At 38.9% G+C, this 16,282-nt stretch overlaps 1 protein-coding gene across 8 annotated transcripts in view; it reads left to right on the top strand.

Moving 5' to 3' along the window:
- The window catches only part of FHOD3 (formin homology 2 domain containing 3), a 387,720-nt gene that overhangs the window by 359,120 nt on the left and 12,318 nt on the right, over positions 1 to 16,282 (top strand). For 6 of the 8 annotated variants that reach the window (XM_088537458.1, XM_088537456.1, XM_088537459.1 and 3 more), the window contains 5 exons: positions 2,466 to 2,656; positions 4,050 to 4,242; positions 8,974 to 8,997; positions 11,730 to 11,901; positions 14,118 to 14,279. In XM_088537458.1, coding sequence (XP_088393584.1) covers positions 2,466 to 2,656; positions 4,050 to 4,242; positions 8,974 to 8,997; positions 11,730 to 11,901; positions 14,118 to 14,279 — 742 coding nt within the window. The remainder of the gene's footprint in view (positions 1 to 2,465; positions 2,657 to 4,049; positions 4,243 to 8,973; positions 8,998 to 11,729; positions 11,902 to 14,117; positions 14,280 to 16,282) is intronic. The other 2 variants (XM_088537457.1, XM_088537455.1) reach the window with 1 other exon arrangement.

Below are 16,282 nucleotides of genomic sequence, written 5' to 3'. Positions count from 1 at the left end.
ACTTGCTGCAGGCCCTCAGGGGGAATTCCTGCTTGTGCTGTTGTGGCACTGTGGTCACTCTCCCCCATTAGCATGTCCACAGTAACAGCCCGTAAAGGATCTCTTTTTGACTGGCGCTGGTTTTCCTCCTCCTGTGCTGGAGCAAGCTGTCTCATTTTTGACTCCCACATCGTATATTGCATATCAGTCATAATCAGGCAGAACAAAGTTTTAAAATCGTGAGGAGTAAAAACCAAAGAATCACAAAGAGATTGTATAAGGTGGGTGGTATATGGTGCGCCAAGGCCATGATCTATCACCGTGTGCCGCACATCCTTAATAAGATTGTGTGACAATCCTTCCCAGCGCGGATTCTGGTCTGGCGCATAGATAACGGGGAAGGCTTTCAGCATGCCCACATCCCCCGCCTGTTTTGCTCCTCGTTCTACTGAGGCCCATTTATCATGCAGACCCAGGGAGTATAGGTCTGGCTCCTTCTCAGGGTTAATAGGACCCGGGTCAAAAGGATAATCGTCCTGGTCATCAGGTGGCTGTACCGTGAAGGCTTTTGCAGCGCATTTTGTTTCCTGATTCTCATCAGGACATGATTGAGGTAATGGAGGCACGGAGGGGATGGCAGGAGTCCTGACTCCGTCATTTGTGTTCAACTGCGACCCCCTGTGAGATTTCAGCGTTTCGAATACAACTCGCCTTTGTGGCAACAGGCCAGCAGCAGCCTTATCACCACAAGTGGCACAGTCCCATAATTGGACCCCAATTTGGTCCCACTTCTCCTTATCAAATACGTTCTTACTGTTCACGGAGGGATCGTTTTTAGAAGCACATGCAAGAACCTTTTGTAGGTCTTCTTCATCTAATTTCTTGCCCTGTTGTTTAAAGATCTTAGAGAAGACTTTTAAAACATCTTTTTGTTCCTTCGTTAAGTGTAACCCCATAGTCCTCAGCTGCTTACCTCTTTCCTTTCAAGAGGTGTTGGTGTGCACACAAAGGACGCTTCCTTTCAGCGTGATCCTTACGCTTCCTTTCAGCGTGAATCCCGGGAGCTCAGCTGGGCGGTGCAACCGGAGAGACAGCTAGTCTTCGAGCCCCACGTTGGGCGCCATTTGTTGCACCTTGCGAAAGAACGGACTCAGTCTGGGATGCAGAGTGAGACAACTTTATTCTCAAACCAACTCCTTTTATACCCTTTTAACACAAGTGTTGCAAAGATTACAACCAATCATCATCTTGCGAGCTGTGCAGTTGTGATTATCTTCTTCTCCTTGCTTTGTTCCTCATCTGCTGACAAGACATTCCACATGCGATTGTAGTCCTCCTCCTTTTCCTGCTTTGTTCTTTGCTGATAAGACATTAGTCCTTGCGGGTCAGCCCATCAACCGTGCACTACTAAGGCATTCTTGTGATTAACTATTAACAAGGCATCTATTATCTGTCTACTGACAAGGTACTATGCCTCCACATTAAGCCCCATTCAAGCACAGTAATTCACAACAGAGTGAGGAAAAACCTGTATCTGACACTAATTTTCATTTAGCATTAGGTTCATCAGAGCTTAAGTTCATCTATATTGTGAAGTGGCATTATAAATATTTTTTTACTGTCGTTGGAGTTCAAAAACACACTGGACAGTTTTCTGTTTGCTGTGTTCACATAGTGTGCTGTGACTAGATGGTTAATGCACTTAGTCCAGTTGCTAGCAACACATCCTAAATGACTTCTCTAGACCACTGCAATTTGAACACCTTTTGGGGTTGATGAGTAAAGCACAGCCTCTCTTTCCCCTTCTGTGGAATGAAATGGCTTCTCTCCTGAAGAATGTTCTGTAGCATGCCATAATTTATTTAAACTGTGTTGACAGACTTTCAAAGCCATTTTAGGATCTTGTTGCAAGCTAGCAAAGTCATACTGTGTATCAAGTTCTGGCCTGTGAATTTTGTGATTAGTAGTGGATCACCTATTGCCAAGTTAGTGTATGAGTAAAGAGTATATCAAAGTGCTTCCTAAGGTGAGCAGCAAGCTTGCTATAAAAAGCTATGAATAATAGAGGAAAGGACTAAGAAAAAGCTAAAGCTTTTTGTTAACTCAGCAGAAGTAATTGAGTCGCACAGATTTTTTGTTGATGTCATAAAGTTATCTAGCAAGGGAAAAAACAAGCTACAACATTTTAATATCCATTCTTTAGATGGTAGACCTATAAGACCAAAAGTAGAAATAAGTGTATATGGATATATTCTTTGTTCCCATTTTTTATTACTAGCATTTCATGCCTAGAAAAAGACAGGGAGAGAGGTACTTAATAATTATTTAGCAGTTTATTAATAATGGGTATTAATTAGTTGCTGCCGCTACACTGGTCCTTTCTTATGCATAAATTGAGCTGTTCTTACATCCAAGCATGCTCCTGCAGTGTTTTTGGTTAAAGTGTACGATTTATTTTCCCTTTCCTTTTCCTTTTTTCTTCACAGATTGATTTTGAGCAGCTCCAGGAAAACTTGTGTCAGATGGAAAGACGATGCAAAGCATCATGGGATCACCTTAAGGCTATAGCAAAGCATGAAATGAGGCCAACTCTAAAGCAAAAAATGTCCGAGTTCCTTAAGGACTGTGCAGAAAGAATTATAATCCTGAAGATTGTTCATAGAAGAATAATTAACAGGTACAGCAGTAGACTGGTGGTAACCATAACAATATCTTGTAAATGACTTGTTAAAATTATAGATTATGCCATGATAAATATTGTTTTCTTAAGTGTTTAATCTATATTCCAGTGAGCACATCCACCGTAATATAGATAGTGAGTACTTTGACAAAGACACCTAGTTTAGGAAGATCCTCACTTCAGAAAGTTTCAGTGTTTCTGATGAATTACCAGAATCCTGTTATTTATCATATGCATTGTACAAATAAGAAAAATAACCTTTTTTTTTCTTTTACATACATACTGCAACTACGACTGTAGATTTCTCCAAAAAAAAAAAAACTTTGTAGTTACATCTAGCTGAGACTGAAAAAAAAACTTATCCTCAAGTATATAGATGTAATTAAAAGTGGTTGACATGCATTTAAACATTGTATGCTATTGTAAATCATGCAATATAGAAGCAACAGTAAAAGCTGCAAATAGTGCGGAATCTCTGAATGCAACAGAAGTAATAAAACTGTGAATTGAGAGTATCCCAAAATAAAGTACTTGCAAGTTAATATAATTTTATGATCTTTTTTTGTGAAGCAGAAATCATAGAATCATAGAATCATACAATGCTTAAGGTTGGAAGGGACCTCTAGAGATCATCTAGTCCAACCCCCCTGTGCACGCAGGGTCACCTAAAGCACGTGGCACAGGACTGCATCCAAGCGGGTTTTAAAGATCTCCAGAGAAGGAGACTCCACAACCTCTCTGGGCAGCCTGTTCCAGTGCTCTCACCCTTACTGTTAAAAAAACTTTCCTTAAGTTCCTGTGGAACTTTTGGTGCTTCAGTTTGTGACCATTACTGCTGCCTCATGGTCAGCTTATCCTCCACCATGACACCCAGGTCTTTCTCCGCAGAGCTGCCCTCCAGAAGGTCAGTCCCCAGCCTGTACTGGTGTCTAGGGTTATTCCTCCCCAGGTGCAGAACCTTGCACTTTTCCTTCCTCTGTTTACTAGCCTGTAAATCTGCATTCTTCTTGTCTAGACTTTCCTCAACATCCTAACAGCCTCCTTGAAGTTGCTTAATACAAATAAATAGCATTTAATCTTAATAGATTTTTTCTAGTATAACTGAAATTGCTAATTCGCATGCCAAATCAGTAATATAAAGTAGATGGAGTTCCATAAACATCTTATCTCTTACATCAGCCTGGGAAAATGAGCTGGGATGAAGTTATCATAGACTAGACTTTCATGTTTTTAATTATAAAGCATACCGATGTTACGGAAAGCATCCACCAAATTTTTGTAGCACAAAAGAAATGATGGGAGTTAATAAAATAAAATGGATTCACAGAAATGTTTTTTTTTTTCTAGAAACTAAGAAGAAAGATTTTTTCATGAACTCATTGTTTTTCAGGTTTCACTCATTTTTGTTATTTATGGGCCATCCTCCCTATGCAATACGTGAAGTCAACATCAATAAGTTCTGCAAAATTATTAGTGAATTTGCTCTGGAATACCGCACCACCAGGGAACGAGTTTTGCAGCAAAAACAGAAACGAGCTAACCACAGGGAGAGAAACAAGACCAGAGGGAAAATGATCACAGATGTAAGTGACAAAATTTATCTACCACTGTGTGGCTTTGCAAAACTTGCAAAACTTTCTTTCAGTGAATGTCAGATATGAAACGTGATTTTTCTCTATGATTATTCTGAAGGAGTTCTTCTGCTTAAAAGCTGAAAGTCATTGATTATGGATACTTTTACTGCATACCAGTGCTCAGAATATGAACAAGCCAGGCTTAAGCATCTAAAAAGAACATGTCCTGTTGCACAGGCAGTGCACAAAAGCTTTACAGTAGAGCTTGTGTGTACCTAATCATCAAGAATATTAAAAATAAAGCTAGCAAGTTAAGCTACTAATTGGTGGCATGATTCATATGATGAACCATATGTTTAAGTGACTACGATTGAATATAAAATGTAATTTTAATCACTGTTCTCAAATATTCTAACATATCTTCTTTAATCATATTATTTTTTATATATCTACATATACAAACACACTTGCATGCCAACACAGTGACCGATATTCTTCTTAACTTTGAAACACAAAGTTGCCAGCTTTATAAGAACAGACTACTTTGGGATTCTGAAATATAACATTCACTTTACGTGCACATTAGATGTTTCCTTGCAAACCTTGCTGACTGTATCCTTGCTATACTGGTAAAATAAGATTAGTTTTCTCTGCGTAGTAAACTTCAAAATAGCCTGTTTTTTTTCATATTTTATTAAGCTGTGATGTAGTCTGACTCAGTCCAAATAAAGTTTTAAGATGTGCCAGTACTTAATAAAAGTTTCCAGCTGTCTCAAAATCCAAATCTGGAGTCTCAGTTAGATGTGAGTGGTTCATCACATATGAAGCTACCCCTGCCTTTGGCATGAAAAGTCCTAAGTTGATTACAATTTTATGGCCAAAAGCTCAGGCAACTTAGGTCTAGGTCTATATATATATATACATATATATATATCAGGCCCAAATTGAGATTGTGTTTAAATCATTGACTCACAATCATTTGTAGATCTGTCTTGACAGTACCTTCTTTAAATTTGGAAATCTGCTTCATCTAGAGGGAATGTTAAACCTGTATTGTTATCATCTCAAAAGATTTTCCTTTTGGTGTAGCCTCATGTTAAGGAAGGGCCTCTGATTTTATGTGACAGGTATAATAAGTCATAAAAATTTTCAAAACTACCTCTGAGGAACTGCGTTTTTTTTCTTCAACTGTTTTACAGTTTTTCTGCAGTATTGAAGAGGAGTTAAAAGATGGCATTAACCAAAAGTACTGGTAAATTAAAAATGTAATTTCCTCAAATAGCTTTAATACTTTACGCTAGTTTAGGTAACACTTTGTGTGTTACTGTATCATCTGTCGAGGAGAGCTGTCCATGGCAGGACTCAGAAAGTTTCTCCGAGTCCTGTGTCTTCACAAAATGTGAAAGAAGAAGGAAGTCTGATCTCCAGACGCTGGGTTCAGGAAACAGAGAGCAATGACCCTTAAAAAAAAAAAAAAAAAGGCAGGATCAGGATTTATGGCTAGTCAGTGAACACTGAAGCCAGAGATGATGGCCATTTTCTGAAAATGTAAGTAAGATAGGGTAAGAAGAGGCAGTTAGTCCTCCCAGGAAGGAGGTAATTCATCAACACAAGGTAATGTTGAGGTTTGACAAGAATTAAATGCCGTCTGATAGCTAGTATTCCACCTAAAATTATCTTCCAAGTCCCCAAAAAGAGAACAATTGCCCCTCACTAACTCATAGTTATATGAAGGCCCTATTATTTTTTTTTTAAAAAAAAGCCTATTGTAATAAAAAAAATTCTTAAACATTCCTCCCAGTAGTTTCTTTAAGGGGACCATATTGCTGCTTTGGAAATTCTTAAAACTGTTTAGCTGTAGTTCAGTAATGTGGCTTCATTTTCAATTCACTGAATTACAGTACATGGTAAAACAGAATTAAAGTTGCATCAGAAAATACTCCTCACAGCTCACTCCTCACAGAAAATACTCCTGTCACAGCTTCCTTTGAGAAGTTCAAAGTCAGATCTACCTCAAGATGAGATTCCAAGTCAGCAGGATGGAAACTATGTGTGTAGAATGGTGAAGAAGAGGAGTTTTATTGTAGTATCATGTCGGCTGTGTTTTGTATCTCTTTCTGATTTTCTTGATGTTTTATATTTTAATGCATTGGAAAGGGATGGCATATCTGTAATGCATTGACAAGGTGTTGAACTAGTTAGAAAATAACAACTTTAAGAAATTACAGATCTTGACATTGGAAAGAAGCTCCTTGTAAAAAGTAATTTTAGTAAGAAGTAATTATATGGAATCTTGATGTCTGCTTTTAGGGACCTAAAAGGATTGTGCAGAGGCTCCATCCAGAGTCACTAGAACATACATTACTTGATATTTACCTCGCTCTCTCTTTGTAATGGAGTGTCCTTATCATCCTGTTTTTAGCACCTTACAGTCCACTGCTTTCAGAAGAAGCAATAAGACAAAAGACCTAATCAGACCAGTTCTTAACACGAAGGCACCTATCTCTTAATCCTGAGTATACCCTGCAGCCTCGGGAGGTAGAAGGGACTTGGCCCTTTGCATGGAGAACTTCTCCTCACTTTCAGCTTATGTGGCACTGTGAGGAGTATTTTCAGCTTACTATATTCTTTTATCGCTGAGATACTTGTATGTTCTTTAATAGCTGCAATGGCCTGGGAACTGTCAGTTTAACTTTTGAAGAATGCTGTCTCCATAAGACAAGGAGTTGCGGGGAAAACGGGATCCGGTGGAGGGAACAGTGAGTTGCCAGTTTCAGAGGGAAGCTTTATATCCGCCTTTAGCCAGTGATAGCAGTCACTTACTTTAGACACACTAAAAATACCAGCAAGTAAAATAATGAAGAAAAGCAATTGTAGAGATAGAGAATGTTTTTTTTAACAATTTTTAATAATACTAGGTAATATAAGCATTTGTTTCCTAGATTTATGATGCTGTGCTTTCTACAGTGCTTGTGAGTTTCAATTCCAAAATTGCTATGTCATAGAAGTAATATTTTTAAATGGCAAAATCCACTGCTGGCCTAAAGGAAAAAAAGGAAAGGTGGGGGAGGAGAAAGTTTTCTGGAGGATCTCCAGGAATTGTCCCGTGACATCCAATATTGATAGAAGAACCCAGGCACTGTTTTTTTTCTTAAAAGTAACGGCTTGTGCCTGCAAAAGGTGTTCAGTGCAGGAATATTCTTCCAGTGCTGTTTGGTAATATTTCAACTGTTAGCATTTTCCTAGCTTACTAACATTTCTCAGGGTATTTATAATGATGGAATGAGGAGCAATGAAAAGGTAGAATATACAGACTTGGACAAGAGTAGATTGCCTTTCTGAAAGAAGGAAGTTTGATTCATGAAGTTTTGCTAATGTAGCTTCTGTCCTTCTTGATGGGTATACATGATTGTCCGGACATGGAAATGTGAGCAGGACTGTGAACTACTCCTGTGTGCTGGAGTATCTTTGAGTGTAGAAAGGCAAATGCCCTGGACACTAGCATTAAGAAAGGTCAAGCACAGAGTAGTACATTGGCTTTAACAAAAGCCCACAACCGGTTGCTTCTACCTGGATTAAATGTGGAAAAAGGCTAGCAGCTGTGCCTTTACCTGTTAAAATCTAATTTGGTTATAATGTAATCATATAGCACTTTTGTCTGGAGCACAGTCTTTGTGTTTTGCATACTTTGCTTTTTCCCTCTACCCTGAATGCCTTTTGCATATTCTTTAGCTTGATCTGTTCCCCTCCTGCCTTTTATTTATTAGAGATCTTTACATATACATTCAAGTACAAGTATGTTCTTGCTTTCTATTCCCCTTTCTTGTTTCTGCCGAATAGTGAACTGTGGCCTTTTTCAAAAGAATTGCTTAGGGGTGTGATTCTCCCCTCCCCAGCCTTGGGGGAGGGAAAAAGCAAATGGATCTTTTCAAAATGCAAAGGGAGCATTCCGGCCCAAGTCTCTCTGCAAAATGTCTGCCCCTGTTCCTGTCAGTGCCACTGTGTCCAAAGGAAAAGTAAGCGTCTCACTCTAAGAATAAAACATACCCTTAAAAAGTAATGTTAATATGCAGCTCAGCACTCTCCCAGCTGATCTTCTTACGGAGATTGTGCCGAAACTAAGATGAGGGCCAAGGTAAATGAGGCTTTCATTTTTAATGAGGAATGTTTCTGGAACAGAATGCACCAATCCTAGGAAAAAGCATCATAATTGAGAATATTTATTAGTAACACAAGGGAGGAGAGTAGATTTAATGGAACTCTTCTTTTAAAAACAAAACCCACAAATAAAGATGCAGCAGAATTTTTGGATTTGGTTTACACTTCAAAAAAAAATAAAGAAAATTACGGAAACAACTAGCCCTGATATTTGAGAAACTATTTCACTTTGCAAACTTTTCGTGTGGAGTATCTTACAGTGCAATGAAGAATTTCCCAGTTCCCACAACTCTAAATATTTTGATAGTTTGAGTTCATAATTTCTCTCAGAAAAAAATCAGAAAATAATAAAATCTTATCCTAACGACAGTGACAGCCTGTACTGTGTGCAATGGGATTACTATTCATTGACTGAAATGAATTAGCAAATTGATTGTCTTAAGATACTTTGTATTTATATGTTCTCCTATAAATGTGTAAGCAATACCACGGTTACCTTTTACTCTGTCATGGTTTGAACATACTGTCCTTCCTAAATCTTGCTGTTTGTCCTTCTCCGCCCTGCCCTGTCTCTTTTGGCAGACCGATGAAGAGGAGGATGTTGAGGTATGGTTCTTTGAAAGAGCATGTTATTCTCATATCTCCTGTGTGCTGTGACATTTAATTTCTAACCCAGTTGGTATAGATTGCTCAGCTCCATCTGCTCTACTGGGCTATGAACCATGGCATTTTTCTAGTTGCTTTTTGGCTCTGTTTTAAGAATACATTTTTACAGTTAGCTTTAACCATTTGCTAAAAGGCTCTCTCAAATAAGGATATGCTGATTTGAGCCTTAATCATTTTAAGTTTCCTCTTTTCCTCAGTGTCTGTTTGCTGAACTGCAAAATATCTCTACTACCCGAAACATGATTGATCTGAATGTTATGGGTATTATCAGTTATTCTGTGTTAAGTATTTCCATGATAACTTCACAGTCAATGTGAAGCTGTTTAAGTCCAAATATTATTATTTTAAAAGGTGTTCAAAAACATCAGGCTGTAGGGACAAAAAGTGAATTATAATGAGTCCATCCTTGCTCTGTGATTTTTGAGAAAGACTCACTGGTCTCCAAAGAGATGAGAAGTAGCAGTTCATGTATTTATCCTAAAGTGCTCCTGAAGATTGAACTATAAAGACTATAATACACCATCTATATATACAATAGAGCAATCAGTTGGTTTGGAAGCACCTCTTGAGCATTGTAATTTTTGGTCGGCATTGGCATTTATTCAATTATCAGACCATAATAAAGATGTGGCATAATACTCAGTGTTTTATAGTGTTAGTCATTTGCTCAGGAGACTCATATTTGGATATTAATTTCCACAAACATTTGAGAATTAAAGAAGTGGAATAAAATTTCTGCCTATAGACCTTCTCCCCTAGTGATGATTTGTGCTATACAGCGTGAGCTGCAGAAATAAAATAACCGAAGTTAATTTTCTTATGACAACATTTAACTAATCTGTGTGAAATCTTGAAATCTAGTATGGGAAAGCATCCTCCTTTATTCTCTAAGATGGATGTTGGTTAGCTACAACCCATTGTAGGCAAAAACTGCATGCACTTCAATAGAAGTTTAATAATTTTCTGTCTTTTAATTTCATGTGTGATACTCTAGTACTTCCACACTTTCCACATCAAAATGTTGCAAGCTAATATGTAATATTAAAAATTTATAAGTGTAGATTTGTGTAAATTATATATTTTTTAAAAAAACTTCTCTTTCAAAAATAAATCTCATCCTAGTATATTAGGCCCAGTGCCTTGTAGGAAGTATTGTTTTCCTACTCAGTTAACTTGCTATTATTTTGAAAAGTCATTATGTTAAGATAGCATCATCCTGTCATTGATTTCCAGATTAAATATTTTCAGTTTGCAGTCTTAACAGTTCTGTGGACTGAATCTAAGCCCTGAAAGTAGGACTGATTCTTTTCTTCCAATTTACCCATCATCTGAAAGAAAGGCATTGAGGTTTGCATGCTTTAACTGACCGGCTTGATTAGCTGACAAGTTAATAAATAATGCTGTTTATCATGTAACAGAAGGATAGGAGGCAGCACACCTTCATTTGTCTGTGCTGGATCTCTAGGAAATAACAAATTGAAAAAGAAAAAAAAATGTATATCAGGTCCTAATGCTGGATTGATATGACTGAAAAAATCAAAGGAATAAAAGTACTGATGTCTGTTTGCTGTTGAGAACCTGCCTTTCTGGTAAATACTATTTTAAATTTGTTTTAGTTTTTCTATAGATAAGAAGAATGGAGTGAAGATAGTCTTTTCTAGGTATAGACTGCTGAAGGAAAAAAGAAAACAGCCTACCCTGCCCACTTTAAAAATACAAAATGTCATATAAACTTTTATTTTGCTGCAAAAACTCTCCTTAGAAAGTGTCAGTTTGTGCTTTGATCTACTTGGCTACCTTTCTAGCTGGATTTCTTCAGTAACTGGTGCCTCCAGTTGTATTGATGTGCTATGTGTTTGCAACTAATTTAACCACTGTTGTGCAGTTGCCTTGGTGACAAATAAATCACAGGGAGGTCGGGCAAGCAAAGAGCAGATACCAAAAGCCGTTTAAGGTTTTGTTTTGTTCTCCTAACTGCTGACTGCAGTTTTTTGTGTTTTGACCATAGAATAATTCAGCTGGATATTTTAGTATTGAGAATTTTGAGTGTATATTTAGTAGTATATTTAAAAAGTACTGTAGTTTATATTTTAGAGCAATTTCAAAGTATTGTGTGTAGCAGTGCAGAAAGGTAAGGGAGGAAAAGGTAGTTTCATAGACCACTTTGACAGCTTTGCCTAGTTAGTGCAAGGTGATGATACAGGAAAAAAGAAAATCTTATTTGTGCGAAGTCTCCATTTCAGTGTGGTATCTGAGTATGCTGTTTCAGTGTAGTATCTGAGCCCAGACTAGGCTCAGCCTGGGTTGAAGGTTTCCAAGCAAGTCCTTGCTTTATACCTTATGCTCTTTATGATATTGGATACAAGGTCAAAATTCTCATAAAGCCCCAGCTAAAGTATCTGTTTTTTCCTCTCATTAAGTTTGCTCCTCGATACCACCTTGTTTCTGCTTTATTTCTGCTCAAGGGTGCATAGTGCCAGAGAGGAGACAGTGGGTTTTTTTTTGCTCTTTGGAAAGCATATGTGCTCTACATCAGTCTTTGAGGACAAGGACCTTGCGTTTTTCCATGCAGTTCCTGGTCTGAATGCTGGCCTGTTCTCATTGCCTTTTGTGCTCTGTAGAGCTAAAACCCACCTGAGCCAAGTCACGGCAACTCGATTTTCCTCCTACAGAGTGGCAAGTTCTCCAGCAACTCACCGCTGTCGCAGAGCCAGCCCCAGGGCCTGCAGTACGCCGAGGACGCGGCTGAGCACGAGCACATGAAGGCAGTGCTGAAGACCTCCTCCATCGGCAGGGAGAGCATGGCTGTGCTGGGCGTTCACACGCGGAGCAGAGCCAGCCGAGGTGAGCACTGGGTTTCTACCGTGGGCACCTCTGTTAGGACCCAGTAGCCACGGGGCAGCCCAAAGCCTTGCATACCACGAGAAATGCAGGGAGTCAAAGAGAAGGCGAAAAAAACAGTGATATTTCCATCCTGGAATTGGTGATTTGAGGCATCGAAGCCTTTGTCTGAAGTTGGACATGTTGACTGCAGCCAAGTCAGAGTGAGGGGGCATAAAGAATAAAAGCTTGCAGAAATCCACACTGCCTGCCTGTGAACTTGGCTGTCCTCTAAATCCCCAATTTTTGTTCTTCCTTTTTGATATAAAATCAAAACAGAGTCTACACAGTGTGGTTTTCTTCTTATTTTCAGCAGGAGCAAGTAGAAAGTAGCTACTGGAAATGAAGTAAAGGGGCCTTGCAGCCTTTCAGGAATGGTTAGGGAATGGAAGGGACAGGAAAATGATGGTGAATCTTTGAACCACTCCCCTGCTAAACTGCTGTGCTGCTGGATCAGTGCAGCCAAGGAGCATGCATTTCTGCTGTCCTGACACCTCTTCCTCTGAGACCTGCAGCCGCTGCTGTTTCTAAGTGTCAGCCTTGGTCATTTCTGTAAACTGACACAGATTAATTGTAAACCTAACTTGAGCTGCTGTTTCCAACGCCTGATATTCTGACAAAATGTTCGCTGGTACAAACATCCTTGGCAGTGAGGTATCTCCATTTCTTGTTCAGGACATGATTCATTGATATACCTCTTTGTAAGAGCAGCCAGTAAACCACTTCTTTTTTGCTAAATCGTTGTACAGACACTCGGCTAACCTGCCTATTTTCCTTCTTTTGCCTTCCCCTCATACCACATATGTGGTTTCACAAATGATACCTGGAAGATGTTTTTTTGAGTAAAGGTCATGCACCATTTCTGTTCTGGCATTTCATTTCTTTCACATCTGGATATCTTACGTTTTCCTTATTCCTTTGAACACCACTGATAAAGCCTCCAGAGCATCTACTAGTCATAGGGATATTTCTGTGTGCCATTTAGAAAGTTTTAAACCCTGACCCTGCCCAGTTTAGAGGTTTCACAGCCAAGTAGCAAGCCAAGGAGCTTAGGAAGCAAGCCAAGTAGCTGAAGTGCACAGATGAAATAGTTCAAGCTGCTCTGCAACAGACTGAGAAGCTGATGTAATGGTGAAGTGTTCTGATAGTGTCACTCTGTGGTTCCCTGAAGAACAGCAGAGGCAGAAAGCAAGTGCGCCAGACAGAAGCTTGTTTGGAGCATTATCATAGCAGAACCGCTTGTGATGAGAGCCAGGAAAAAAGCAAGGGAATGGGCTGCTAATCAAAGTTATTGTTTACTGACATCAGGGAAGTGATGCAGAGTGGTCTCGGCAGGGATTCTTTTAGCTGTTTGCAATTTTACTATACCCACTCTTTTGCAAAGCTTACTGTCAGTGCTTTCTCTACAGTGCCTTCAACTAGTTCAGAAACGAAGAACGTGCTGACCAGTAGTCCTCAGTGGAGGAATAGAAAGATGCATCTGGCAGAGAGCTCTCTCGAATAAGGAGTGGCAGAGCCTTGGGCTTGGAGATACGGCTCACTTGTTTGTTTGTGGTTTTAACCAAAACTACTTATATAGCTTTTCAGCTTGCCAACAACTCTTGCTTTTCAGCGTGTAACAAAGTACATGCAGTTGTGCCAGGACAGATACAACTTTGTGATGAGACAGTAAATTCTTCATTGTGAAAGGGGCAACAAGACATGTCAAACCATTTCTTTCCTCTTGTCTTGTCCTCTTTGCAAGCCTGTGATAGAGAGGCTTGGAGGTAGATCATTGCTCTGTTTTTGATATGAAGGGCCATTTTGCATCAATTTCTCTGACATGTCTTCTAGTCCCTGTGTAATAAGTGCACAAGGTAAAATGGTCATGCATTACTCCATCTATTCCTGGCTCCTAGGCAGATTCTAGCAGAGTGTTGCCAATTGTATGGTCACTGCTAGGACCCTGAGGCTGAGGAGAGTAGAAAGCTATAATTGTATATGAACTCTCCAGTCTCTGCTGATACAGAGGTATTATTTTAAAATGTTTTGCATTAGGCAGTCTTCCACTTTGACCAATTTCAGTCATTTCAGAAATGACTGAATTGCCTATTATTAATTCTACAAAAAGCCAATTGCAAAACCAAAGTGACGCAAGAGCTTTCTGTTTTCCCTCAAATTCGTTTGTTTGCCTTTTCCAGGTCGTATTGATTCATGGAATGCTGGAAACGATGATTCACCAAATGCAACGGATGACGCAGCGGATGAGATCATGGATCGCATTGTAAAGTCTGCCACCCAAGTGCCAAGCCAGCGAGCAGTGCCTAGAGAGAGGAAGCGATCACGAGCAAACAGGAAGTCATGTGAGTATATGGCTTTTTAACTTCTCAGAATAAATATGTGCATATATTTATGTATATTGGTGTATGAACTTGGTCCTTAGAATGGGGGCATGCATTGCTAATACACAGTAGCTTGAGTATGTATTTATCATTGGTATATATGCTTTTTATTATAAATGTTGTTAAATGTTGTTTTCTGCAGTGGTTCACTCTATTCTAGAAAACTTCACCTATCCCTAGCAGTAAGAGAAGAAAAATGTGTTATTGTGCTTTAGAGCTTCTCTGATAATGGGATGTATTTGGAACTGGAAAAGTCAGACCAGGTCTCCCAAATGGAGACTGCTTAATTTCCATAGGGTAGTATGAACTTGCCTAAAAAGTATAGTTATATCAGTAGCTGAATTTATTCATAAAACAAACAGTAACTTGAGAGATTTTCACCTTTTACAATCTTTCTCTGTTGTGCTGTACACCCTCTTTCTGCAGCCCCGAGGACAAAATATTTACTTACTCTGGTGCTATAGGCTGCAAAGTAGTGATAAACTAGGTTAACTTCCCCTAGGAAGGAAAGGCAGCCCATTTATAAGACAGTCTTCCAATAGTTTACTAGAACTACAGGACTGAACTCAGGCACCTGAGTATGTGCAATTTGATTTTGCATTTTAGTAAGCACACTGTTTAAGAGGTGATGTTCTTTCTAGCTTTTTTCCTGATGTGTGGGGACTATCACAATTACTGCAGCAAGGATAAGTACCTGAAGAATGTAAGATTATGATATTTAATGTCATTCACTGTATGTGGCTTTTTGACCAACTTTCATCCATCTTTTTAGCATTTCTGAGAAGTTAGGACAAAGAGGAGACAACAACAGTGAGTGAAAAATCATACAGACCTTCTTTTGTGGAATTGTTCTAGCTGGTGATCAAAAGCATTTGATATAAACAGTAATGGGCTGCTATGAACTAGTGTGTGCTGAAAGCATATTCACTTTCCCCAACATGCTAAGAAAGAAACTTCTGCATGTGCTGAGAATTCAAAGCAAAGTGGACATGCTGTTAGATGAGCCAGGCTTTCAGTAAAGAAAATGAGCTGACACTGGATTGTCCATCTCACTTTCCATGTACTATGCCGAATGTCTTTGCAATATCACCTTCTGCTGCTACCCACTTCCCCACACAGTTGTGGTGCTCCACATAGGTGCTGACTGCCCTAGTTGGCTTGTTCATAGCAAACAAAGCTCCTATGTGTTTGCCTATTTCTGTGGTTTACCCCATGCTGAACTATACATGTTAGCAACACTGTCCTCATGCACACACGCTGAAAAGCTTTATTTCTCTTCTTTACTAGGCACCTTTTTCCCAAGCAAGCACTTGCTGTAGCAAAAGATGACAATGATGTTAATAAAAATACTATATATTTCTCTGTGAAGTTGGCTTTCATACAAGTTTAGTGAAAACATTTAATGAGGATTAGGGATTCAGTAAATGTTTGGTCTGAGACTGATTTCCATTGTAATGAATCATGGTAGAATCCAGTTCTTTTGCTTATTTGTTCTTCAAAATCTGAGTGAGACTCTAAAGTGGATTAAAAGGCATCTTCAAAACAAACATAAAGTTCAGTAGTTTAGCATCCCTTTCAGCTAACGTGCCAAAAAGATGTGTTAAATGAAAGTAACTAAACTGCTTCACTGTGATAATTGATATACCTGGATGATGAATAACTGAGGTATTTTAACTTTAAAATACACTCAACTGGGCTGATAATATGGCACCTGTACATGTTCCAGGAAAAGACAGAGAACAGCTCCTGTAAGTGTATAATCATAAATTAAATGAGGAGAAATATCTTCCTGATAGAAATACAGCACGGGTATTGTATAAATATCATAGAAATTGGATATTAGCACACTTGACTGGTTTAGTTTGGTGGACTCTGTGATATTTATTATCTGTTAAGCAAAGAGACCCTAATGTTTGCTGTGTTAGATTCACCTGGTTCAATCTTTAGGTTTCCATACACATCTT

This window comes from Tinamus guttatus, unplaced genomic scaffold (genome assembly GCF_059628265.1).
Source record: "Tinamus guttatus ecotype Peru unplaced genomic scaffold, ASM5962826v1 Tinamus_guttatus_pri_ptg000777l, whole genome shotgun sequence".
NCBI classification, from domain to species: Eukaryota; Metazoa; Chordata; class Aves; order Tinamiformes; family Tinamidae; genus Tinamus; species Tinamus guttatus.
Note: the sequence above shows the minus strand (reverse complement) of the source record. Positions and strands in the feature narration are given on the sequence as shown.